The 27529-nt window shown below is 44.8% G+C and overlaps 1 protein-coding gene across 4 annotated transcripts in view; it reads right to left on the bottom strand.

The window, feature by feature from the left end:
* prr16 (proline rich 16) overlaps positions 1–27529 on the bottom strand; it is a 201704-nt gene that overhangs the window by 50880 nt on the left and 123295 nt on the right. For all 4 annotated transcript variants that reach the window (XM_067983016.1, XM_067983017.1, XM_067983014.1 and 1 more), the window contains exon 3: positions 22970–23810. In XM_067983016.1, the coding sequence (XP_067839117.1) occupies positions 23091–23810 (720 nt within the window). In that variant the 3' untranslated portion in view covers positions 22970–23090. The remainder of the gene's footprint in view (positions 1–22969; positions 23811–27529) is intronic.

Raw genomic sequence — 27529 nt, 5'->3', positions numbered from 1 at the left:
ACACAACTGTATACCTCCCTCCAGTCTGAAAAACAACCGTTCACCACTACTCTCTGCTTCCTGTTACTTCGCCAATTCTGAATCCATGCTGCAACTGCCCCTTTTATTCCATGGGCTTCAATCTTGATGACAAGCCTATTATGCGGCACTTTATCAAATGTCTTTTGAAAGTCCAAAATGCCTTTTGAAAATTGTTAGCAAAATTGAAGCCGGTGGGATTAAAGCGGCAGTGGCTGTATGGATACAAAATTGGCTAAGTGACAGAAAGCAGAGAGTAGTGGTAAATCGTTGTTTTTCAGAATGGAGGGAAGTATGCAGTGGTGTCCTGCAGGTGTCGGTGTTGGGGACACTGCTCTTTTTGATATATATTAATGACCTGGACCTGGGTAAACAGGGCATAATTTCAAAGTTTGCAGATGACACGAAACTCAGGAATGTAGTGAACAGTGAGAAGGATAGTAACAGACTTCAGGTGGACATAGAAAGACTGGTGAAATGGGCAGATGCAATTTAACACAGAGAAGTATGAAGTGATTCATTTTGGTAGGGAGAATGAGGAGAGGCAACATGTACTAAACGGTACAATTTTAATGGGGTGCAGGGACAGAGAGGTGTATGTACTCAAATCTTTGAAAGTGGCAGGACAAGTTGAAAAGGCTGTTAAAAAGGCATACGGGATCCTTGGCTTTATAAATAGAGGCATAGAGTATAAAAGCAAAGAAGTTATGCTAAACCTTTATAAAACACTGGTTAGGCCCCAGCTGGAGTATTGTGGCCAATTCTGGGCAACAGACTTTAGGAAGGGTGTCAAGGCCTTAAAGAGGGTGCAGGGGAGATTTACTAGAATGGTACTGGGAATGAGGAATTTCAGTTATGTGGAGACTTGAGAAGCTGGGGCTGTTCTCTTTAGATCAGAGAAGGTTAAGGGGAGATTTGATAGAGGTGTTCAAAATCATGAAGGCTTTTGATGAGTAAATAAGAATAAACTGTTTCCAGTGGCAGAAGGGACGGTAACCACAGGACACAAATTTAAGGTAATTGGCAAAAGAACCAGCGAGTTGATTTGCTCTGGAATAGATTCCCTGAAAGGGTGGTGGAAGCAGATTCAATACTAACTTTCAAAAGGGAATTGGATAAATATTGAAGGGGAACAATTTGTTGGGCAATGGGGAAAGAGCAGGGGAGTGAGACTAATTGGATACCTTTCAATGAGTCAGCACAAGCATGATGGGCTGAATGGCTTCCTTCGGTGCTGTATAATTCTATGATTCTAAGTAACATGGAATTCAGTGTGCACGATTGTAATGGCCACTGCTACCAAAGGTGGGGTGAAGGGAGGAGAGGTAGTCACAGTATAGTACAGTTAGCAGAGTTGAGGATGAGAGCTGGAGGAGGTTTCAGAGGGTGAGATGGAGCAATGCGGGAATTTGTAAACTTAGATGGGGTGATCAACTGCCAGCTGCCTTTTCCTCGCCTGAAAAATGGGCCTCCGGTAGTTGAAAATTGGTGGGCGAGGGCACCTTTGCCACCTCATTGATGCCTACGGTCTATCTGATGCAATTTTGAGGTGGGCCTGTAAATGGGTAAGCAGCACACCGGCCTGTTTCCAGCAGCAAGCTGCTTAAATATGCAAACACGCAAAAATGCAAAAAGTCCTTAAAGGCCAGTCAGGAAAAGGGCCAAATTGCTTTGAGTATTCTTTTGGGGCCAGGATGAGCAGGAGTCGGGATGTCCAGGATTTGATCTGGATCGTGGAAGATTTCAGGCTCTCTTGAGATCAGAAAGTACATGATCCACATAGATGTTTGTAGGATTCAGGGCTCATGAGAATGTTATAGAATCCTGGTCCAATATGGATGTCAGGGGGTCTGTCTCAGTCAGATGAGTCAGCCATCATCAACGTGAAAGGCTCCTGGGGTTGACAGTTGTTTAGTGGAACAGAAAAAAATAAGTCAGCTAAATTCTGCTTCTCCAAAGCCACAATCGTTGGCAAAAGAGCAACGATTCATTGAGCTGCGTGCTCCATGATTCGATGCGTGTGGTCGCATTAAGAAAAATGTAGTAAGTTTTGGAGATCTGCCAAACAACCAGTGCAGAAACTTTTGGGCATGTGCTGGAAGACAGGATGGTTGAAGATTTCAAATCTTCACTAAGCTTAATAATCATCTTAAAGAGACCACTCAAGGTAGCTTATATGTTGGCTTTGCCATTTCAAATTGTCTCCCATTCTTTACTGAGATAATCCTGTGAAATAACACTGGGTAGACCCCTCAAAGAGTTAATTCTATGCACAAACAAAATAACCTACAATTATTCACATTATAATTATGGTAATTAAGTCTGCTTCAGTGAAAACCTCTATACCAGATATAATGTATCACAAACACAATTCTGAGAAAAAGCATGACAGTAAGTATTGTAGATTGTAACTGTATTGGAGTTGACGAGAATATATTCGGCCTAATTCACCTCATTGAGAAAAGCAAATATTCTTTGGAGAGTTGCTGAAGCTCAAATTGCCCCGGTTACGATATTTAATTTGCATGAATATCTATAAGTACATACATTTTAGTGTGCCTGCCGCTTTAAAAACAATAAGTCAATAAAAACATGTGTCAGAGGAACAAAATGTCTTTCTGCTTGTGCAAGACATTGGGCGCTAAATTGGGCCGTGTAGCGCCCGTTGTTTCGGCGCTATGTGGCCTCTCGAACATCCAAGATGGCGTCATGGCTGCGCACGCACGCTTCCAGTATGATGTGCGCCGGACGCCATCTTAGTATAGGGGTTAGCACGTGCACAAATACCAAACGCCGTTAGCATGTAAAGTAGGGAGAAAATGCGCACAATCATTGTGCAACGCTGATTTAAAGTGATAGACACCATTTTGGACCTTATCGCTCAACTCAACGCACAGTCTTAACCACACACACCTGAACGTGTCTTACAGTGCCTGGAGGACCCCCCCACCAGCAATATTTAAAGGGACCATGCAGGATTTACAGGTTAGTTGTTGGATTATTGCTTCTGGCTGCTGGTGGAGTAGGAAGTGTTTTTTGAAGCTCCCGCTACTTACTGAGAGTTCCTAGGCTGCATTTGAGAGTGATTTGGCAGGTACTGCCTTACGGTTCGGAAAGTTACAACCATGGTTGAACAATATTCCCGGCAATCATGGTGGTCTGCTAGGGCTTCCGCTGGGCATTGAGCCCGACTGGGAGCATGCAGAGTGGCCAAGCACACCAGGTCAAGCTGCGAGGAGAGAGAGGAGGAGGCGCAGGGCAATGAGCAGAAGGCCATATCCTTCCGGGACCAATTCTCTTACCTCAACATGACCGAGGAGGATTGCATCCAATGCCTGAGGTTCACCAAGGAAGCCGTGACCTAAATCTGTCAACTGCAACATGTGCCTTCCCTCTTGACACAGACAAACAGAATGAGCGAGCACGGGAGTTCGTTCACATTGCTGGCTTCCCCATGGAGCACGGTGTCGTTGACTGCATGCACAATGCCCTGTGTGCCCGCATATCAACTTGGCCATCTTCCTCAACCGAGAGGGCTTCCACTCTCTGAACGTGCAGCTGGAGTGCGATCACACACATCGAATCATGGAGGTCGATGCCCACTACCCTGGGAGCAGTCACGAAGCTTTCATCATGTGGCAGTCCAATGTGCCAACTATCTTTCACCCACCTTGGCAAGTCAAAGGCTGGCTACAGGGCGACAAGGGCTATCCCCTCACGCCGTGGCTCATGACTCCGGTCAGGAACCCATGCACACATGCACTGCAGGCCTATAATGAGAGCCATGCTGCCACACACGCAACATTGTGGAGCACACCATAGGCCTCCTCAAACTGCCTGGACCGGTTTGGTGGTCAGCTGGAGAACGGATTGCTGGATTGCTGTGACACCGTGGTCCCCAGAGCCATGATAGCAGCAGTCCGAGCTTCTATTGCAGCAGTCTGAGCAGCAACCATAGCTTGCAGACCTTTGATGACATTGGTTTGTGCCGCAATGGAAGCCGTGACATCGGTCATCAGATGCTGCATCATGGTGGGTTCCACAGGTGTGCTGATGGAGGTGACCACCCATTCCAGGTTGGAAATGATGGGCTCCAAGCTTTGCGCAAAGCCCTGTGCCAAGTTGGATCTGGACTCCTCCATGCCCCTTCTCATTGTGCGCAGGCTTTCTGACAGGCTTTCCAGTGCCCCAAGCATTTGGTGGTGTACGCCCATCAGCCGTCTTCTGTAACCTGGCCCATCGAAGTCCTCATCTGATTCCTCTGCAGCAGAACTAGGGAGCAACCTTGCTCTCCGGTGAGCTGGCACCTCTGGTATCGGTTCCTCCCACCCCGGCTCATGCGCACTTGTGCCCGGTGTCTCACCATGTGCAGATCCCTCCTCTCCACTAGCCTCTAAATGACGCGCAGTTTCAATCTCTGAGCTGGTGGGGATGCAAGTGTCAGATCGTGTGACAGTGAGGCTTCAGTGTCCAACCCACCCCACCCACCTCCTCCTCCTCCACCTCCTCAGAAGGTGCCACCACGTGTACTTGGGTATCTGCAATGACAAAGGGAAACAGGTTGAGTTGTGGAGCGGGGAGAGGAGCAAGTAAGATGTGCGTACCGACAGCATCTGCAGCACGTGAGTCAGGAAAGATTATGGGTAGAGGGAGATGTGGGAAACGAGAAGGAGCATTAGACATCGTGAACTCCAGCGCGGCATGTTGTCACAGCTGCAGCCACGGCCTGCCCAATGATCCAAAGCACTGTCTCCTCTAGGCGGGGTGAGGATATGTAAACATCCCATCCACCCTCAGGTCTCCCCTGCTGCCGGCTGTTATGTGCCACTTTCTCCTGCAAGACAGAGGACAGTGTGTCAGTGAGTATCCTGCAAGGTGTATGGGTGATGTGCCTGTCGTGGTCGAATAGCTGCCAGTGTGTGTGACCTGTAAGTGGTGGTTATGTGGCCTGCAAGTGTGGTACTACTTGCAGGTGAGATGCAGCATGCCAAGTGCAGCATTGCATATGGATGGGCAGTGTTTGTTGGTGGGTGGGTGATGGGGTTGTGATGCATGGAGCAGAGGTGCAGTTGGTTGGATGTGCCACTTGACACTTGCATTCACTCACCTTGACCACTCGTGTCAAATCATTGAATTTCTTTTAGCACTGCACCAATGTGCACTTTCTGCGTCACAGCCTGCCAATTCCTGTGGAGCTGCAGACTGGAGAGTCTCCTGCCACCCTGCAGGTACATGTTGGCCCTCCTTTCATCCACCCCTTCCAACCAGGGCCTCCAGTGAATCATCCGTGAAGCGTGGGCCCTCTCTCGTGCCGGGCCTGCCATCCTTGCGGCCATCTTTCCTTCCTCCTAGAGGACTGTGCGTTTCCTATTTAAAAATGTGCACCTGCACCTTTAAGAGGTTCAGGCTGCCGATGAAGTGCACTGAGCACGTCCCACTTCCGGCTTCCTCATTGTCCGTGCAGCCAGCGCTACCCACGCCGCTGAGAGGCTGCACGGAGATATTATGGTAAGTAGCGGGCAGCTCGAAATTCATGTGCTACCTGTGCAGGGGCCATTGGGTGCAGGGTAACAGCAGATTATGCTATCCGCGCCCGAAAATGGGCCCTATCGATTTTTTTTCCCCCTATTATGTTTAAAATGTGCCTATCTATCTACCCCATCATATTTCCCTATTGTTGTGGTAAGTGACCAACTATCACTGGAGACACAGCAACAAAGGTAAAGTTTATTTTAATTGTTAGAACATTCTTGTAAAATTCCTACTTGATGCCTGGGCGTCGCGTGGAATATTCAGTTCCTAGTGCTACTGGCAATGGGGTCCAATCCCTTTCTTCAAAAACTCACCAGTGGTTCCCTGTGAATGAGTGTTGTTACTGTTATAACAACTCAATCCCTGCTAGTCCAGTGCGGAGAGATCTTGTGGTTAATGTACAGATACTGTAATGTAATGGTTATGTCTCTGTACTAGCAACCCTGAGATTGTGAGTTCAAATTCCACCATTACTAGTTACGAAATTGAATAAATGTCCTTCAGGGAAGGAAACCTGCTACCCCTACACAGTCTGGCCTACATGCGACTCCAATCCAATACTGTGCGGTTGACTCTTAATCCCCACGGAAATGACCTAACAAGCCACTCCCCTAAAGAAAGTGACCCAGCACCACCTTCTGTTTGGTCTCCCTGGAACTGCAGCAATGTTTACTTCTTTCCGCTCCTCCTCCAGCTGGAGTGTAATTGCTACCAACACTTTCTCAACCCACCCATTAACCACGGTGGTACAAATCGAGAGGCAGCCATTTCCAACACTACTTAAATGGATCCTCACCTGCTCTCAGCTAAAACGCTGCAATGTTTGGAAGACATTTTGTTGGTATTAGATAGTAGGTTTTTTGCTACCTGGAGTACTTTAACGTGCTTGTAGTGGGCATGCAATGTTCTGAACTCTTAAGGAGGTTCTGGCAAAACACTTTTATTTTTATTTTTCATCATGGAGATCTTTCTAGCAATTTCACCTTTGTCTAGAAGAGAAGGAGGAGGAGCAGGAACAGGAGGAAGGTGCACACGGAGTTGCCACTTCAGGGAAACCAGACAGAAGGAGGCATGCTCAGAGGAATCCTCACTCTCCCAACAGAATGTCCAGGAAACGTACCTGTAGTTCTGTGAGGAGCATAAGGAAACTGTGTTTCTCTAGGAAGGCAGGCAAAGAATTGCATTGCGTCCAGCAACAAGACCTGCTACCAACTGTCCCAGCTAGCACAGCATTGCCTGTTGCAGTGAAGGTCATTGCAGCCCTCAACTTCCTTGCCTCTGGCTCCTTCCAGGCTGCACAGGGGATATCAGCAACATCAATCAGTCTGCAGTTCATGCTTGCATTAGCTGGTGACTGATGCAAACTTTCATCAATTTCCCCATGCATATCTGGAAGCAAAAGATAAGACTCTGGAGTTTGAACAAATTGCAGGCACCCCCCAAATCCAGGGTCTCATTGACTGCACCTACCTCACCTCCAACAACAAGTGCGAGGAGCTCATGGACTATTTTGTCACTCAGACTGAGACCATCCATTCAGCTGCCTCTGCTGCTTCCTTCCCTTCCCCTACAGCACCAAGCCAAACTACCCCTATGGTTCTCCCCTGCCCTACTCCTGAACTCATATCTTTCTCTAGTTTCTCTCCTATCTCCCCTCATGCCCTCTCCAAGCTCATCTTGATCATGAGCCCTACCTCCTACTCCCTTGGCCCTATTCCCACAAAACTGCTGACCACCTAACTTCCCCTTCTGGCTCCTATGTTAGCTGATATTGTTAATGGTTCCCTCTCCTCAGGTACTGTACCCCTCCCCTTCAAATCTACCAGTCATCACCCCCCCTCAAAAAACCCACCCTTAACCCCTCTGTCCTTGCAAACAACCGCCCCATCTCCAACCTCCCTTTCCTCTCCAAAGTCCTTGAACGTGTTGTTGCCTCCCAAATCCATGCCCATCTTTCCCACAACTCCATGTTTGAATCCCTCCGATCAGATTCCGCCCCGGGCATAGCACTGAAACGGCCCTTATCAAAGTCACAAATGACATCCTATGTGACCGTGGTAAACTTTCCCTCTTCATCCTTCACGATCTGTCTACAGCCTTTGATACGGTTGACCACACCATCCTCCTCCAACGCCTCTCCTCCATCATCCAGCTGGGTGGGACTGCGCTCGCCTGGTTCCATTCTTATCTATCCAGTCATAGCCAGGGAATCACATGCAATGGCTTCTCTTCCCACTCCTGCACCGTTACCTCTGGAGTCCCTAAGGATCTATCCTTGGCCCCCTCCTATTTCTCATCCACAATGCCCCTCGGCGACATCATCCGAAAACACATCAGGTTCCACATGTACGCTGATTACACCCAGCTTTACCTCACCACCATCTTCTTCGACCCCTCCACTGTTTCTGATCTGTCATACTGCTTGTCCGGTGTTGGATGAGCAAAAATTTCCTCCAACTAAATATTGGGAAGACCGAAGCCAAAACTTCGGTCCCTGCCACAAACTCCATTCCCTAGCCACCAAATCCATCCCTCTTCCTGGCCATTGTCTGAGGCTGAACCAGACCATTTGTAATCTTGGCGCCCTATTTGACCCTAAGATGAGCTTCCAACCACATATCCACTCCATCACGTAGACCACCTACTTCCACTTCCGTAACATTGCCCGTCTCTGCCCCTGCCTCAGCTCATTTGCTGCTGAAACCCTCATCTACGCCTTTGTTACCTTTAGACTTCACTATTCCAATGCTCTCCTGGCCGGCCTCCCATCTTCCACTTTCCATAAACCTGAGCTCATCCAACATTCCAATATCCTAACTCGCACCAAGTCCCGTTCTCCCATCACCCCTGTGCTCATTAACCTACATTGCCTCCTGGTCTGGGAACGCTTCGAATTTAAAATTCACATCCTTGTTTTCAAATCCCTCTATGGCCTCGCCCCTCGCTATGTCTGAAACCTCCTCCAGCCCTACCATCCTCCGAGTTCTCTGCATTCCTCCAATTCTTGCTTCTTGTGCATCCCTGATTTTAATCGCTCCACCAATGGTGGCGGTGCCTTCAGCTGCTTAGGCCCTAAGCTCTGGAATTCCCACCCTAAACCTCTCAGCCTCTCTACCTCTCTCTCCTCCTTTAAGACGCTCTTTAAAACCTAACTCTTTGACCAAGCTTTTGGTCAGCTGTCCTAATATCTCCTTTTGTGGCTTGGTGTCAAATTATGATTCATAACGTTCCTATGAAGCACCTTGGGACGTTTTACGACATTAAAGGAGCTATATAAATGCAAGTTGTTGTTGCAAGCTTCAAAGGACCTACTGCCTTCATGAATCACAAGAGCTTTCACTCCATTAATTTTCAACTGGTGTTTGATGATCAGCAGCACAACATGTAGGTCTGTGCCCGCATTCCTGGCAGCTACTTTTATCTAGCACCAATTCTCCATCCCCTCACTCTTTGCCCCTGCACAGCAAGTGAAAAGCTGGCTGTTTGAGGACAAAGGAAAACCCCTGCACACTCCGGCTCATAACTCCTCTCAGGAACCTACATTCAATGGATCAACTTCACTATAATTAGATGCATGGCTCAACCAGAGCCCTTCTCAATCAGACCATTGGGGTCCTCAAGGTACAATTCCTGGACAGGTCAGGTGGCATTCTGCAATACAGCCCACAAAGAGGGGCAGAAATTAGTCAGGGTCTGAAAAGGGCACAGACTCAGCGCTGCAAAGACAGTGCGTGCCCGAAGCAAGAGACTGGAGGACTGATAGAACTTGGTCCTCAAGCCTCGTCTGAATAATGAGGTACAGGCAGCTTCCCAGATGGGAAACATCAATTTCAGACCGCCCGCCTCACCGGCCGGTAGTGACCCTCAGGTAAGCCCCAGGATGGAGATTGGAGCAGGCTCCGGGCGAGACAAACGAGACTCCTCCTAGCTCCATAGCCAGGTGTTTTTATTTTCTTTAATTATTTGGCGGCTGCAGGGGCTGCAGGAGAGAATCCTGAGCAGGGCGGGCCCTGTTCATCACTGTCTAATTTGTCAAAGGGGTCCTTTAACAAGCTTTAGGTTCCTAATCCTGGACAAAGTTAATTGTCACTTGGAAGAACAAGGCGTTTGATAAAGTGCCACATAATAGACTTGTTAGTAAAATTGAAGCCCATAGGATTAATGGGGCAGTGCTGTGTGGATACAAAATTGGCTAAGAAACAGAAATCAGAGAGTAGTGGCGAACGGTTGTTTTACAGACTTGAGGGAAGTATACAGTGGTGTCCCCCAGGGGCCAGTTTTAGGACCAATGCTCTTTTTGATACATATTAATGACCTGAATTTGGGTATAGGGGATATAATTTCAAAGTCTGCAGATGACACGAAACTCGGAAATGTAGTGAGGAGGTTAGTAGCAGACTTCAGGAGGACATAGACAGACTGGTGAAATGGGCAGATGAATTTAATGTAGAGAAGTGTGAAGTGTTGCATTTTGAAAGGAAAAATAAGGCGAGGCAATATAATTGAAATGGTGCAATTTTAGATGGGGTGCAGAAACAGAGAGACCAGGGGGTGCATGTATACAAATCTTTGATGGTGGCAGGACAAGTTGGGATGGCTGCTAAAAAAGCATACGGGATCCTGGGCTTTATAAATAGAGGCATAGAGTACAAAAGCAAGGATGTTATGCTAAAACTTTATAAATCACTGGTTATATCTCAGCAAAATATTGTGCCCAATTCTGGGCACCACACTTTAGGAAGGATGTCAAGGCCTTGGAAAGGGTGCAGAGGAAATTCACGAGAATTATGCCAGAGTTGTGGGTCTTCAGTTATGTGGAGAGACTAGAGAAGCTGGGATAGTTTTCCTTAGAACAGAGAAGGTTAAGGAGAGAATTGATGGAGGTGTTCAAAATTATAAAGGGTTTTGATAGACCAAATAAGGTGAACCTCTTTCCACTGGCAGTAGTGTCAGTAACCAGAGGACACAAATTTAAGATAATTGGCAAAAGGAACAGAGGCAAGATGAGGAGAAATGTATTCACAGAGTGAATTATTATGATCTGGAATGCACTGCCTGTAAGTTGAAAGGGTGGTGGAAGCAGATTCAATAGTAAAATTCAAAATGGAATTGGATATATACGTAAAAAGGAAAAATTTGCAGGGCTACGAGGAAAGAGCAGGGGAGTGGGATTAATCGGATACTTCTTTAAAAGAGCTGGCACAGGCACGATAAGTGGAATGGCCTCCTTCTCTGCTGTATTCTTCAATGAATTTACATATTCAAGGAGCCTAATATCTGTTTTAGGCATCCGCTTGGGACGCCTAAAAGATAGGCCCCATGAATCTCAAATGATGATGATTTTGCTGTATGTTGCATAACTTTGCCCTACAATGGGGACAACACATGGAGCTACAATTGAACGAGCACCTTCAGCAGGATGAGGGAGAGGACACTAATGACAGAGAATGGGAAGATAGCGGGAGGACTTCAACAGTTGCCCACAACCAGAGCTCTTTGGCAGCATCTCGTTGAAGAGCACTTCAGCTGAACAATCCTTGCTCGCCTGCATTAAATCATGTACAAAATCTCTACCAGTGCTTCCATCATCAAATAAATTGCATCTGCCCAAACATCAACAATGATAATCATGTCAGCTAACATTGCAGGGTGACCAGCTACTACAGGAACACTGTCGGCACACAAAATTTCCAGGACACTGGCACACGAGAGAGAAAGAGGGCCTCCTTCTTGTTCTCTACTTGCTCCACGAGTACCTCCACAGCTGCATCAGGGAATGAGGGGGACCTAGACAACGTCAAGCTGCCTGCTGCCTCAATAATGCACTCCCCACTGACCACCTTTAAAAACTGCACCTCTCGCTTAATGGTTGCAGACTGACTTTCAGTGATGGCTGACCAGATTTCCCACCTTCCCATTAGGCGAGCTGCCTATAAGCAGCCGATTAGCACTGGCAATTCACCTAGTCAATATAATTTTCATGATCGGGGCTCCTGCTGACGTCATCAGGTGTGTGGAGTGAACGCACTGCCCACTGTCAGCCCGGTGTATGTCATATACACAAATCGACCCCAACAACACAAATTAGAATATCGGGCACATAATGCCCACAATTCTAGCCATTAAAATGAATTGCTGAAAGGTTGCGTTTCTAATTTTCACTTCTGACAAGTGTGGCTCCCTAACAATTCATACAAGCTCATTAGACAAGCTCCATTACTATGTGGAAACACTATTAGAATGGTTCTACTAACCATAAGGAGCGCATAATCCTCAAGCTGGAACCGCAGATATTCTTACCAATGCTCCTTAATGCAAGTGAAAATGTATTATAACATTCTAAAGCAGTTTTATGATGTTCTACAGAGCATCAATAAGAGCCATCACAATTTGGACATATATACTGAGTATTCACCTGAATTCCTGACAGGACAGAAAAGGGTGTTTTCCTGTTAAATGTCTGGTCTGAATATGCAGATTCCCAATTCGACTGGATCACTGTTTGGATTCTCCAAATCTTCCGGGGCAGATCATATTTTCAACTTTAATAAATAGGCACTTAGAGGTGGAGTAAATAGTAGGAACAGTGCACACTTACTCAAATATAAATATTTCATAATTGATTGCTTTTTGCTCTCCATGGGAGTGTCTAAAACTTATTATTCATAGCTCTCCAGGGGTGCTGAACACTTCAATGGAGCTGGAGTGACATAGGACAAGAGAATTCCCTTGGAGTTAATTCTTTTCCACTGCACTGATAGCAATGGATTGGTTGAGTTTATGGTCTGTTTACAGACTGATTGCAAACTGTCAATTTATTTTGGCGTTGTTTTCATCTTGGCTTAGTATTAGTTGAAATGTAGCAATCATACCAAACACTCAGATTGAAAAAAACAGCCCACAATCAGCCTGGAAAAGGGCTCCATAAATAATAATTTTAGAGAAACCAGGAGATCAATGGTTTCCAAACTATGATCTAATAGAATGGCAGAACAGACTCAAGGGGCAGAATGGCCTACTCCTGTTTCTGTGGTCCTACATTCCATGGACTGCATGAACCTTGGTATTCTGACCCCTGGCAGCTCAGTTCCATTTGCAGTTTTATTTTTTACTGGCTTGTCTTTTTTGAGTCTCACGGGCGTGGATATTTGGAAAGAGCTGTTCTTAGCGCTGTTGCCTCATTGTTTGAATCAGAACAACAATCAGAACACCAAAATCGATTAGTATCTGCAACATGATATATATACAAATTATGGAAACATTGATTTAAAATTCATTTCTGATCACAAAACTCTATGTTTTGCACTTGTGGGCCTTGAAGACAAAAACATTTAAATATTTCTGCAATGGAGGAAACAAAGAAGAAAAACAATAGGATTTATGTTGGGGTAAGTCCACAGGGGTAGATCTTGCCTTTGTGCAATGGTGTAAAACGAATGATAGCGAATCGGCAGGCCGTCCTACATCTCTCCTGATTTTATTTCCATTGGCTTCAATGGGAGAGATGTAAAATGGGCTGTCGACTCACTAAGACCCGTTTTACACTATCACACAAAGTCAGATCTACTCCACAATCTCCCTTCCACTTGCCCCACACTAAAGCTCCTGCTGAAGCACTGAATGTGCTCAGTAGCCACATCAAACAACTACAATACAAAGTGACCAGCATACATTTTATAATGAGATATCTTAAAGTTCGTTCATATAAAACTAAACATTTCATGCATTATCTAGAATATTATTTATCTCCCCCTGTGATATACACTGCAATACGGTACTTCAATCTTTTAAAATCTTTTGTACATTTGTACTTATTGAAGTGAAAATAAATTATTGATGCTTTCAACTCCATTTCAATTTGACACAAGTCCATAGAAGAAGACTAGCCTCTAAAATTCAGCATTAACCACCATGAAGTTAACAAAATTTATCCAGTTTGATTCATCAATGGCATGTTGTGGAACTGAATTTACTACATCTGGTAATTTATGGGTTAACTCCAGAAAAATAACCATGAAAGTTGCTAATGGTCACAAGAAATCTGGTTCTCTAATGTCCTTTAGGGATGGAAGCTTGCCAATTCTACCCAGTCCAGCCTATGCATAACTCCAACCCTCATTATATAGATGTCTGAAGTGGACTAGTATGCCACTCTGTTGTAAACAATTGCCACAATGTTCAAAAATAAGGGGAAAAAACCATGTGGGCAACCCAGGCATCATATCAGGTGTGCCCTGGGTGGGGGAACTTCAATGTCCACCACCAAGAATGGTTCGGTAGTATTACCACTGACTGAGCTGGCCGAGTTCTGAAGGACATAGCTGCCAGTTTGGGCTGCATCAGGTGGTGACGGAATCTAAACGAGGGAGTAACCTACTTGACCTCATCCTCACCAGCCTATCCATCACAGACACAGCTATCCACGATAGCACCGGTAGGAGTGACAAAGTCTCTGTGAAAACAACGTCTCATCCTAACAATGAGAACATCTTTTATTGTGTAGTGTTGCACTACAGCCGTGCTAAGTGGGATAGGCTAAGAACTGACCTAGCAGCCCAAACCTGGGCATCCATGAGGCACTGTAGGCCATCAGCAGCAGCAGAATTGCATATCACCACAATCTGTAAACTAATAGCCCAGCACATCCTCATTCCTCAGTTACCATCAGGCTGGGAGACCAAATCTGTAATATAGAAGGTCATATCAGGAGCTGCACCAGGCATACCTTACAATGAGGTACCAACCTCGTGAAGCTACAACAGAAGCGACCTGTATGCTAATCACTAGAAGCAGCAGGCTATAGTTAGAAGTAAACGTTCCCACAACCATGGATCAGAGCAACATTCTGTAGGTCTATTCTATCCAAATGAGAATGCTAGTTGACAATGAGGCAACTAATAGGAAAAAGAGGCAGCATGAACATTCCCATCCTCAATCATGGTGGAGCCCCTCATGTGAGTACAAAAGACAAGGCTGAAATGTTTGCAAGCATCTTCAGCTAAAGTGCTTCCCTTTCCCACCAAGTCAAACCTCCCTTTACCAGTCCCCTTCAACTAGTCCTGAGCCTTCATCCCTTTCTGTTTTATCTCCAATCTCCCCCAACAACCGCTCCTAGCTCATTTTGTCCAAGCCTCCTACCTCCTGTTCCCTTAATCCCATTCCCACTAAGCTCCTGATTATCCTTTCATGGTCCCCATTTTAGTGAATGTTTAGTTCTCATTCAAGCCCCAAGTAAAGCCAAGTTTGAATTGAAGCAATTATATCCTACATTTCTACTGCAGTTATTGCTTCTAGTTCCCCAATTTTATTCCTTATGCTTCTTGCATTATTGTACATACATTTTAATCCTTTTTCCTTGGTGCTATTAATAACATTCATTGTTTCACTACTTTTCTTTATGTTACTGCAATGTTTTTTGTTTATCCCTCTTTCATCCCCATCTATGTAAATCTCACTATCCCTCCCTCCTAACTCCCTCTACTCTACCTGGTTTGTGTTCTCCCCTTTCGCTTTGCTATCCCTGCCCTCACCTGGCATTTTTTTTGAAGGTCTTCCATAAATGTAAGTAGTGTTGTTCTGTACATCATCTGCCCTTCTCACAATTTGCCCAATGCCCCAGAAGTTTGAGACTCTTGTTTTGACACCATTTTTTAAGGCACACATTGATGGCTCTAATCTTTCTCTCACTAAGAGCAAGGTTCCAGAAGTAATCCTGAAATTACTAGTTTGGAGTTCTTGCTTTTCAGCTCAGATCCTACCTCCTTAAGCTTCCTCCGCAAGATTCTATTTTACTCTTTCATGTAATATTGGTTCTGATGTGAACCATAAGTTCTGACTGATCCGTTCCAACCCACTGTCATATGTGCTTTACCCAATGGCTGGGGGCAACGCACCAATCAGGATGCCTGATTATGGCTAAAAAAAGACTACCTATCCCCCTAATTATAGCATCCTCTACAATTACTACTTTTCACCTCATGCTACTACTGATGTGCTGCCTTTCTTGCAGGCCTGAATCACTGTGTGCCAAACTGTGCCTCCTCTCTCTATCCCACTTTCCGCAGAAGGACTTCAACAACTTCATCTGTTAACCCAGAGGCTCTGGGCAGTCAGTGCCAACCTGACCACCCCACACATAGTCACCTGGGATGATTTTAACCCTCGGGTGAGCAGTAAAAATCATTTAGGTTAAGTACTTTTTAGAAAGCTGCCAGGAACTCACTGTTCCGAATTTTAATTTTCTCTACTAAGCAGTCAGCAATGACAGCCGCCTAAAGACGGCAGGGTCCTTCTTTACTTATGCATGTTGGGTCCTGATGACATTATCAGCACTCGGCTGCAATTTTAGTTGATGGCTTTAGTGGGCAGCTGCTGCAGCTTTCCTGCCAGGTGAAGGTAGCAGGTAGGAGGAGCTGGGATCAGAAGAGACCCAAACAGGTCAGTTGTTTTACTTTCTTGTGGGACCAGGAGGAGCAGGAATGCTGAAAAGCAAGAACTCCAGATTAGTAATTTAAGGATTACTCCAGGAACCTTGCCCTTAGTGAGAGAAAGATTAGAGCCATCAATGCATGCCTTTAAAAATGGTGTCAAAACAAGAATTTCAAACTTCTGGGGCACTGGGCAAATTGTAAGAAGGTCAGATGATGTACAGAACAACACTACTTCCTTTTATAGGAGACCTTTGTAGTAAGAAAAAAAGCACTTCACAGTACAGGCAGAGGCATCTACCTGAACCAATATAGCACCAATGTCCTTGCATTGAGAATTAATTAGACAGTGTAGGAGGATTTAAACTTGTGAGGCACGAGCAGGGATAGGGGAAACAGAACAAAATCTAAAAGTTGATGATCGCTAAAGAAGGCTTTAAGTGTAGCTAAGGGAAAGGGGAAAACACAAACACAGCATAGAGGAGCAGGTTTGCCTTTCAGGGCACCACAAAGAAAACTTAGGTCTCCCCTGCTGTAGACTCCCCCCACCCGTCCTGAATGCGAGTCCCCTCCAAGACAACCCCAAAGCCAACCCCACCACTTACTTGGTGTCGGTGGGCAGCCTCTAGGCCATGAGATTTTCCATCGTTTCCCATCTTATAAGCAGCTGCCAGTGCTTGGCCTGCCAAGGCGTGCCCCCAGGCCTTTGTGTGCACTGCTCTGCACTGAGGCAGAGGGGAGGTCAGGAAAACCAGTCACAATATATAATGGTGTGGGCTGAATGTGAGAGTTGACATTTCATACTACCTGAAGGGTATGCAGGGTCTCCACCTAAAACATAAAACTATCTTTTCTCTTTTCATATGCTGGTGGTCCCTTAATGTAACAGAAAATTTATTTCCAATTTCATAAATATTTCTAGAGTCCTCTTTTAATTACTTTAATCTTTTCTAAAATACAACTTTTGTTACAGCCAAAAGAATCAAAACCTCGAGCCCTACAAGCCCTTAGTACAATTACCTGTTGTCAGCTTCTTCTTGTGAGTCAGCCTTGGCTCATTGGTAGCACTCTTGCCTCTCAGTCCAAAGATTTTAGGTTCAAGTCAAACTACAGTGATTTGAGCACATAATCTAGTCTGACGCTCCAATACAATATTGAAGGAGTACTGCACTGATGGAGGTTCTGTCTTTCAGATGAGACATTAATCAGAGGTCCTGTTTTCCCTCTCAGGTGGCCATAAAAGATTTCACACCTCAATGTTTTTTTTAATTTGTTCATGGGAAGCGGGTGTTGCTGGCAAGGCCAGCATTTGTTGCCCATCCCTAATTGCCCTTGAGAAGGTGGTGGTGAGCCGCCTTCTTGAACCGCTGCAGTCCATGTGGTTAGGAAGGGAGTTCCAGGATTTTGACCCAGCGACGATGAAGGAACAGTGATATATCTCCAAATCGGGATGGTGTGTGACTTGGAGTGGAACGTGCAGGTGCTGTTGTTCCCGAGTGCCTGCTGCCCTTGTCCTTCTAGGTGGTAGAGGTCGCGGGTTTGGGAGGTGCTGTCGAAGAAGCCTTGGCGAATTGCTGCAGTGCATCCTGTGGATGGTACACACTGCAACCACTGTGCGCCGGTGGTGAAGGGAGTGAAAGATTAGGGTGGTGGATGGGGTGCCAATCAAGCGGGCTGCTTTGTCCTGGATAGTGTCGAGCTTCTTGAATGTTGTTGAAGCTGCACTTATCCAGGCAAGTGGAGAGTATTCCATCACATTCCTGACTTGTGCCTCGTAGATGTTGGAAAGGCTTTGGGGAGTCAGGAGGTAAGTCACTTGCCGCAGTATACCCAGCCTCTGACCTGCTCTTGTAGCCACAGTATTTATGTGGCTGGTCCAGTTAAGTTTCTGGTCAATGGTGACCCCCAGGATATTGATGGTGGGGGATTTGGCAATGCCGTTGAATGTCAAGGGGAGGTGGTTAGACTCACTCTTGTTGGAGATGGTCATTGCCTGGCACTTGTCTGGTGCGAATGTTACTTGCCACTTATCAGCCGAAGCCTGGATGTTGTCCAGATCTTGCTGCATGTGGGGACGGACTGTTTCATTATCTGAGGGGTTGCGAATGGAACTGAACACTGTGCAATGTCCTGGGGCTGAGATGATTGGCCTCCAACAACCACTACCATCTTCCTTTGTGCTAGGTATGACTCCAGCCACTGGAGAGTTTTCATCCCTGATTTCCAGTGACTTCAGTTTTACTAGGGTTCCTTGAATCCACATTCGGTTAAGTGCTACCTTGATATCAAGGGCAGTCAATCTCGCCTCACCTCTAGAATTTAGCTCATTTGTCCATGTTTGGACCAAGGCTGTAATGAGGTCTGGAGCCGAATGGTCCTGGTAGAACTCAAACTGAGCATCGGTGAGCAGGTTATTGGTGAGTAAATGCCGCTTGATAGCACTGTCGACGACACCTTCCATCACTTTGCTGATGATTGAGAGTAGGCTGATTGGGCGGTAATTGGCCGGATTGGATTTGTCCTGCTTTTTGTGGACAGGACATACCTGGGCAATTTGCCACATTATCGGGTAGATGCCAGTGTTGTAGCTGAACTGGAACAGCTTGGCTAGAGGCATGGCTAGTTCTGGAGCACAAGTCTTCAGCACTACAGCCGGGATGTTGTCAGGGCCCATAGCCTTTGCTGTATCCAGTGCACTCAGCCATTTTTTGATATCACGTGGAGTGAATCAAATTGGCTGAAGACTGGCTTCTGTGATGGTGGGGATATGGGGAGGAGGCCGAGATGGATCATCCACTCGGCACTTCTGGCTGAAGGTGGTTGCAAACGCTGCGGCTTTGTATTTTGCAGTCTCGTGCTGGGTTCTGCCATCGTTGAGGTTGGGGATGTTTACAGAGCCTCCTCCTCCCGTTAGTTGTTTAACTGTCCACCACCATTCATGACTGGATGTGGCAGGACTGCAGAGCTTTGATCTGATCCGTTGGTTATGGAATCGCTTAGCTCTGTCTATAGCACGTTGCTTCTGCTGTTTAGCATGCATGTAGTCCTGTGTTGTAGCTTCATCGGGTTGGCACCTCATTTTTAGGTACGCCTGGTGCTGCTCCTGGCATGCTCTTCTACACTCCTCATTGAACCAGGGTTGATCCCCTGGCTTGTTGGTAATGGTAGAGTGAGGAATATGCCGGGCCATGAGGTTACAGATTGTGCTGGAATACAATTCTGCTGCTGAAGATGGCCCACAGTGACTCATGGATGCCCAGTTTTGAGCTGCTAGATCTGTTCTGAATCTAACCCATTTAGCACGGTGGTAGTGCCACACAACACATTGGATGATGTCCTCAGTGCGAAGACGGGATTTGTTTCCACAAGGACTGTGCGGTGGTCACTCCTACCTATACCTCAGAAGACAAACACGGGACGCAACCAACAGAGTACCCTTCATCATCCAGTACTTCCCCGGAGCGGAGAAACTACGCCATGTTCTCCGCAGCCTTCAACATGTCATCAATGACGACAAACACCTCGCTAAGGCCATCCCCACACCTCCACTACTCACCTTCAAACAGCCACCTAACCTCAAACAGACCATCGTTCGCAGCAAATTACCCAGCTTTCAGGAGAACAGCGTCCACGACACCACACAACCCTGCCACGGCAACCTCTGCAAGACATGCCAGATCATCGACACAGATACCACCATCACACAAGAGGACACCACCCACCAGGTACATGGTTCATACTCCTGTGACTCGGCCAACGTTGTCTACCTCATACGTTGCAGGAAAGGATGCCCCGGAGCATGGTACATTGGCGAGACCATGCAGACACTGCGACAACGGATGAATGGACACCGCGCAACAATCGTCAGAGAGGAGGGTTTCCTCCCAGTCGGGGAACACTTCAGCAGTCAAGGACATTCAGCCACTGATCTTCGGGTAAACGTTCTCCAAGGCGGCCTTTGAGACACACGACAACGCAAAATCGTCGAGCAGAAATTGATAGCCAAGTTCCGCACCCATGAGGACGGCCTCAACCGGGATCTTGAGTTCATGTCACGCTACACGTAACCCCACCAGCGAAAAAAGAGTTATCTGTTTTTAATACAACTGGTCATTCTCTCTCCCACTCTCTCTGTCTTTGGGTTCGGACCGTTTGTATATTCAGTAGTCCTGTATGTACTATCTCTCTGTCTGATTGCCTTGACAATGGGCAGTTGGAAAGATTATCTGTAATCACCAGGCATTGTTCTCTGACTATATATGCGGTAACCTTCAAGGAATTCCACACTCACCTGACGAAGGAGAAAGCCTCCGAAAGCTTGTGATTTTCAAATAAAACTTTTGGACTATAACCTGGTGTTGTAAGATTCCTTACATTTGTCCACCCCAGTCCATCACCGGCATCTCCACATCAATACTGTCATGGACAGATGAATCTGTGACAGGTAGATTGGTGAGGACGAGATCAAGTAGGTTCTTCCCTCATGTCGTTTCACTCACCACCTGCCGCAGACCCAGTCTGGCAGCTATGTCCTTCAGGACTGAGCCAGCTCAGTCAGTATTGGTGCTCCCAAGCCACTTTTGGTGATGGACATTGAAGTCCCCCACCCAGTCTACATTCTGTGTCCTTGCTACCCTCAGTGCTTCCTCCAAGTGATGTTCAACATGGAGGAGGACTGATTCAGCTGAGGGAGGGCGGCAGGTGGTAATCAGCAGAAGGTTTCCTTGCCCATATTTGACCTGATGCCATGAGATTTCATGGGGTCCGGAGACAATGTTGAGGACTCCCAGGGCCACTCCCTCCTGACTGTATATCACTGTACCGCCACCTTTGGTGGGTCTGTCCTACCGATGGGACAGGACAAACCCAGGGACGGTAATGGAAGAGTCTGGGACATTGGCTGAAAGGTATGATTCTGTAAGTTTGGCTATGTCAGGCTGTTGCTTGACTAGTCTGTGGGACAGCTCTCCCAATTTTGGCACAAGTCCCCAGATGTTCGTGAGGAGGACTTTGAAGGGTCAGCTGGGCTTGTTTTGTCTTTGTCGTGTCCGGTGCCTAGTGGTCCGATGCCGGGTGGTCTGTCTGGTTTTATTCTTATTATGACTTTTCGTAGCGAGATTGTACAACTGAGTGACTTGCTAGGCCATTTCAGAGGGTGATTCAGAATCAACCATATTGCTGTGATTCTGGAGTCACATATAGGCCAGACCGGGTAAGGATGGCAGGTTTCCTTCCCTAAAGGACATTAGTGAACCAGATGGGTTTTTGAAGAACAGGGGAGTTCTCCCGGTGACCTGGTCAATATTTATCCCTCATCTGAGATCACTAAAAAACATATAATCTGGTCCTTTATCTTATTGCTGTTTGTGGGACCATACTGAGTCCAAATTGGCTGCCACATTTATCCACATTACAACAGTGACTACACTTCAAAAGTACTTCATTGACCATGAAGTGCTCTTGGGATGTCCTGAAAGGCATTGTAGAAACATAAGTTCTTTTTTTGCTTCTCTCACTGGACACTGCATTAAAATAAAAGTCTGGTGATTTAGTTTGAACTATTACAATATCAATAAACCTTTTAAAGGAGTTTCACAGGATTCTTTACCTATGTTGCTGGAGTTAGTTCTTTCAGTCACCAGTTCTGATCTCAAACATTCATTAATTTCTGGTTGTTGTGAAACTATCTTGGGAGATTGTTCTTCTCTATTAACTGGCTTTTATTTGTACTTTCCTAGAATTCTTACTGAGTTGCATTGATTTAATTTGTAAAATATCGCACATTTGTGAAGTTAAAAACAAAAAAATAGCAGCAGTGCAAACAGAAATGGTGGTTAATGCCATCTGGAGGACAGCTTGTTCAAACCTTGATCTGGGCTTGTACTGGTTAAAGTGTTACACAGATAATGATGTCCAAAAATATTTAATTTACTGAGTTAGGTTTTGTGTAGGGCTTATTTATCATGATATCTTTACAGTAAACCATTCCCTAAAATTCATAGGGTGGATTAATCCCACTTTCAGTACATTTGACTCAGAACCAATATATATACCAAATAAAAAAGCCAAGCACAAAGAGCATTTACACGTGCTTTTATCCAACAGACAATAGCTGTGTTTCCCATGGAAAGCTGCAGAACACCCAAAACAAATAGAGTATAAGTCATAAAAGATGGAACACTGAGCACTTTGTGCTCATACAAGAAAATGTATAAGTCAAAACCCAATAATTTCTCTTTTTGATATATCTCACTTATGGAAAATTGTTTGAAAAGACTATTTACAGCACTATTACAAGACCATTTCCATTATTGGCGCTATGTGAGTCTTGTACTGTAGCAAACAGAAAATTGCATTACTCATATAAATATTAGGGTAAGAATTTAATACAAGTCCTTTTATTTTGGTTCATTAAATCTCATTGGCTCCATCATCTAAGTTGCAATACTGTATTTTTAGTGACTATATTCTACACTGTCAGAACCTGGTGGTAGATAATTATGTTTGCATATTTTTTAATTATAGGGATGTGACTTACACAAAAAAGTGTAGCATAGAGTTTTTACTGGAAAAAAAACAGCTATAAAAGTAGGGAGTGACATGCACCAGAGTGAATTCTATATCAGTTTTTCTAGTACCTTTTCTGAGGTGATTTCAATGTTATTGTACAATCAGGAGTAAACTAGCCCAAAGTTAGCTTGACTTAATTATTATTACACATAAATAGACTTTGGCGGTAAAGAATGTTAACTAAGTACTGCGGTGAGAATAAATGCAGCTATCAGAGAGGGGACAGTAATGTTTAGGATGAATATTATCACATTGCTTTTAATGGTCTATAAGGGCTAACAGAGAGGTATGCTATAGCTTCAATACATTGATGTTTCTAGTTGTCACGACCAATATAATGCACTCTGTAGAATACACCATCAACTGCAATACTAGTGGCACAAATAATGGAAGACTTTAGAAGAGGAAATGAATACACTTACCATGGTTTCTTCCGTGTCACTTCACTGGAGAACACTGGGTATAATGTGTTTTGGCTCTTTATTGCTCGAGTAGAAAGTGCTCAATTCATTAGGATACAAAAGAGTTTTCAAGATCCTTGCATCAAACTGTTGTGGTTGTTGTTTTCCTCAGAATAGTTTTTTGAGGTTTTGGAGCAGTCTGTGGAGGCGTGGTTTTAGCTTTTATGGTTGGGAAATTATTACTAAAGTTAGTGCCTGATCCTCCATTTTCAAGGGGAGGACACTGGTGAGGTGGCTTTCCTTTTGCATTGCTCAATTCACCATGCAAGTGCACATCCTTGTTTCTCATGTCATATTGAACATCACAGTCTGGACAGTAGCCATGGTACTGAACTTCCTCATTAAATCGAACTCTTTCCCGTGTAATCTGTGAACATTTGTCTTTATCAACTCTGGGCACCGATGGCTGTTTGGGCAATTTTTCTGGATTGCTACCAGGGAGACAATACACATCTCCATTTGGCATTTTATCTGTCTTACACAATAGTGCTCCATTGCGAAGCAAGGCCCCATTGGTCTTCAGAGGGTTAACGCAGTAAGAGGGTCTGCGGGGCTCCTCACATCGGACAGGTGTTAATCGTGGAGGTGGAGCTGGCGGATTGGCCTTCTTTAGCACTGTGAGGATAGCTGATGAAGTCACTGTTGTCTTGGAAATTGACCTTTCTGAGTGCACTTTGACCTTATCCAGGCTTGAGGCAGTTGTACTACTTGAGGTGCTATTTATAGTGTCAGTCTTGGAGCTGTCCGTCATTTCTTCCTCCAGCTGTAGGTCACAGGTAAGATGGTCTATTTGGTCAACTACCTGCACAGGATGGGAAACAAGAGTGAGCATCTAATAAACATGATAGCTTGGCAACCTGTGGACCGAAGTAGCTGTACCATCATTCATCAAGTTACATAAAGTACATATACACAATCCTGTATGTGTTTCTTGAAATCAGCCCACTGTGCAAACAATTGTAACCATTTAAAAAAATAAACTCCATGGAAATGGTGCTGTGACCTTTAAAACTGTTTTCCATTCTACTACCAAATCCTATAACTGCTTGATGAAACATAATTATTTCTTGCAGTCAATACTAGCATTTTAATTGGCTTGTTCAGTACTACTCAGCCTGAATGTACAACACATTCTTCCAGGACTAAAGCAAAACAGAAGTCATTTACTTCAACCTTTTGTTTACATTTTAAGTATTTATTTATTTCCAATGCTACATCAGAAATTTGCACAAAGGTTTTCTTATCAAAAATACTTCATTAAGTGCACACAATATATTAAAATGTACTTTTCCACAAGCTATAGATTTCCAGATGGATGCTGGAACTATTTCAAATGCACATCCTTTGCGCTTGTATTAAGTGGTGGTGATTGTGGGGGGAGGGGAAAGGGGAGGGTGAGGGGGAGCGGGAGGGAGTCAATCAGTACACTTGGTGGTACGAGCAGATCTCTTGGGGCACTGCCCATAGTGCAGCTGAGCATAAGCTGTTTTATGACAACAGGAACATTATACCAAATAACTCACAATATATTATTATAGAATATACTTGATCTTCCATGACATTACTAACAGCCAAAAAGGAAAAATTAATTTGTGTCTCTTTTCAAGCAATGGCTTTTCTACTTGTCTCCCAATCTTTAATTCTTTGCATTAAATTCACCCTGTCATTGTATTTAACTAACTGTCTACTTCCTTGTCTCTTTCTAGTTCTGAGACACGTTCACTTATTGTTATACTGTTTTATCTCTACCTCTCTATTGCTGAATCTGTTACTCTTCCAATTTGCCTCTTTCTATCTGATTCTGCTCTGTATGTGTCACACTTTCTGTGAATGCAAGACATTCTGTGTGTCTGTCTGTATCTACTTCCATATGTATGTCTTTTGTCTTTCTGTTCTTACTGGGGTTGTTTCTATGGTTGGGCTCTCTCAATGAAGAGAGGTGATGGTAGAGAGCACTGGTCAGAAAATGATGCGACCACAGTGCCTGATGTTCCAAGAATTCATTTAAATCGATGGAGAAGCATATACTGAAGGCTTGCAATTTCTTGAGGAGGAATTCCTGCAACCCCTGCTCTATGTCAAGAGTGCTTACCTTGTTGGGCCTGGAGGAAACACTCCTGTTCCTCCTGGCCCACAAGCAGTGCAATGAAGGCATTTACCTATTGAACCGGGCCTTCTTGCCTCCTCTTACTTCAAAGATTTTACTGACCAACCCACCTCCTGAGAGCGGGTTGGTCACCGGCCCCCCGGTTCACCTCTCAAAACCGGAAGTGGGCGGGTTGGGGTCGGGTTTCACATTTTTACCTTCCCACCCACCACCAACCCACCCGTCTTTGAGGGTTAAAATTACCCACATCCTTTTCTTTTAATTTTTTCTTCTTCTTTCTGATCTTATCTCTAATAATTTGTGCTTTTGCCTGAGGTGCAGGTCACATTTGTTGGAAATAGTCACGAGGAGTAAATTTCTTAACGGGAATGTTATCCACTGAGTGCTTATTGGAGATTCTTGTGTGTGATGTGCAGGACTTTCGAGCCATTTAAAATAATGGTCCAAATATATTGTGCATTGCACCCCTAATTTCTGACTACATGCTCTCAATGGGTGAGATTCTCAGCCAGGAACACAAGATCAGAAAATTACCTCTCATGTGTAGAGGCACCACTTGAGCACTGAGCATTAATAAAGGCCTTGAAAACACTTTGTTTATGTTTGTGTGGGGTTAGCTGAGAGGCAAAAACAAAAGCAGCATTGAGGGGTACTAAGTTGTAAGGTTGCAATGTGCAGATGAAAAATCAGAAGGTAGGAAAACATTGCAACCACACAAGCAAAGTTTGTAAAACACTTCATGTATCCTAATGCAAAATAGAAGCATCATAAAACAATGTTGGTGTCAGTTAAACTTAAAAACATTTTATTGTTCAGTTCATTTTGATATGGGCTGGATGGAAATGCATTAAAAGGGATTGGCAAATGGTTGGTTGGTACACAACAATGCATGGTAGTGCATGGGTTTGGGCAGGCATCTGGTTGACAGCCAGTTACCACTGGAGTGCCACAAGGTTCAGTGTTGGGCCCGCTGTTGTTTATCATTTTTATAAATTATTTAGAGGAAGAAATTGTGTCCAAAATGTTCAAATTTTCAGAAGATACCAAAGTGGGGGCAAATTATGAATATCAACATGCACAAATTCAATAGGATCTTGACAAGCTTGATCAGTAGACTGAGAAATTCAATACAGGGAAATGTAGCGTTATGAGATTTGGCAGAAGGAAAGTTAACATGGTTTATGTGCCATATGGGAATGTACTTGAGGTATCAGAGCAGGACAGAGATCATGGGGTTTTAGTGGACAGGTCACTAAAACCATCAGCACTAGGCTGTTAAAAAAGCAAACAGAATGTCGGGATGCATAGCAAGTGGTATAATATATAAATCTGGAGAGCTCATTTTGCAACTGTATTTAGCCCTGGTGAGACCACATTTGGAGTACGCTGTGCAGTTTTGGTTTCCCTTTTTCAAAAAGAATATTCAATTATTGGAGGGGGTACAGAGCAGGGCTACAAGTTCTTTGCATTACAAGTTCTTTGCATTACAAGTCCTACCAGAACTTAAGGGAATGAGGTATGAGAGAAGATTGAAAATTCGAGATCTTTTCTCTTTTGAAAGAGAGAAGGCTGAAAAAGGAGATGATAGAAGTGTTTAAAATTATGAAATGTTTGAACAAATTGGATCCAAATAAGTTTTTTTCTGGCAAATACAGAATTTAAGCTTTGACAAATTAAGGGCAATAACAGAAAATAGGAAATGCAAGAGGAACTTATTTTAAAACTTAAAATGGTAAGTTTGTGGAACAGATTACTGGCATCGGTGGTGGAACAAGAAACCTCGATGGGTTTCAAGAAGGAACTAGAAAGGATCTTGTCAACAAATGGGATTTAAGGTTATTAGAAATGCACGAGGGGAATATTGTGGATAAGTATGCTAGATGGACCAGAAACTATCACTATGGGGGAGAAATTCAACTAACGACCATTCATGTCAGTTGTAGGGCTCTGAATGTGAAATTCACTTGCAAATGGGCGGAGCTTGTGCCACGCATATTCCATCTAGATGTACCAGGTGCTGAGTGGACTAACCAGAAATCCTTACAGGGACTGCTGGAGGCTGCTCCAAAAAAAGGGCCCAGAATGTTCAGGTTTTGTGGGTCCAGGAGGAGCAGGAGATCGTCTGCCTCCCCCCACCTCCTCCACCCCCACCCCCGGAACTTTAAGATGGCCACTGTGTTGAATTGACATGTGGAATGGCCACTATATTAAATTGGGAAACTGTTGCTAGGCTGACTGTTAATGAGAAGATGGGTCATGAGGCCCACTGACTAAATTGATCAAGTGAGTCTCCAGTCATGAGGCCCACTGACCAAACTGATCAAGTGAGATTAGCACAAAATTGATCATCACGTTGCAGCCATGATAATTCAGGACATAAATATGACGGTAGTGAGAGATCTGGACACTGCAGT

This window comes from Heptranchias perlo, chromosome 4 (genome assembly GCF_035084215.1).
Source record: "Heptranchias perlo isolate sHepPer1 chromosome 4, sHepPer1.hap1, whole genome shotgun sequence".
Classification (NCBI taxonomy): Eukaryota; Metazoa; Chordata; class Chondrichthyes; order Hexanchiformes; family Hexanchidae; genus Heptranchias; species Heptranchias perlo.
This window is presented reverse-complemented; position numbering and strand designations above follow the sequence as displayed.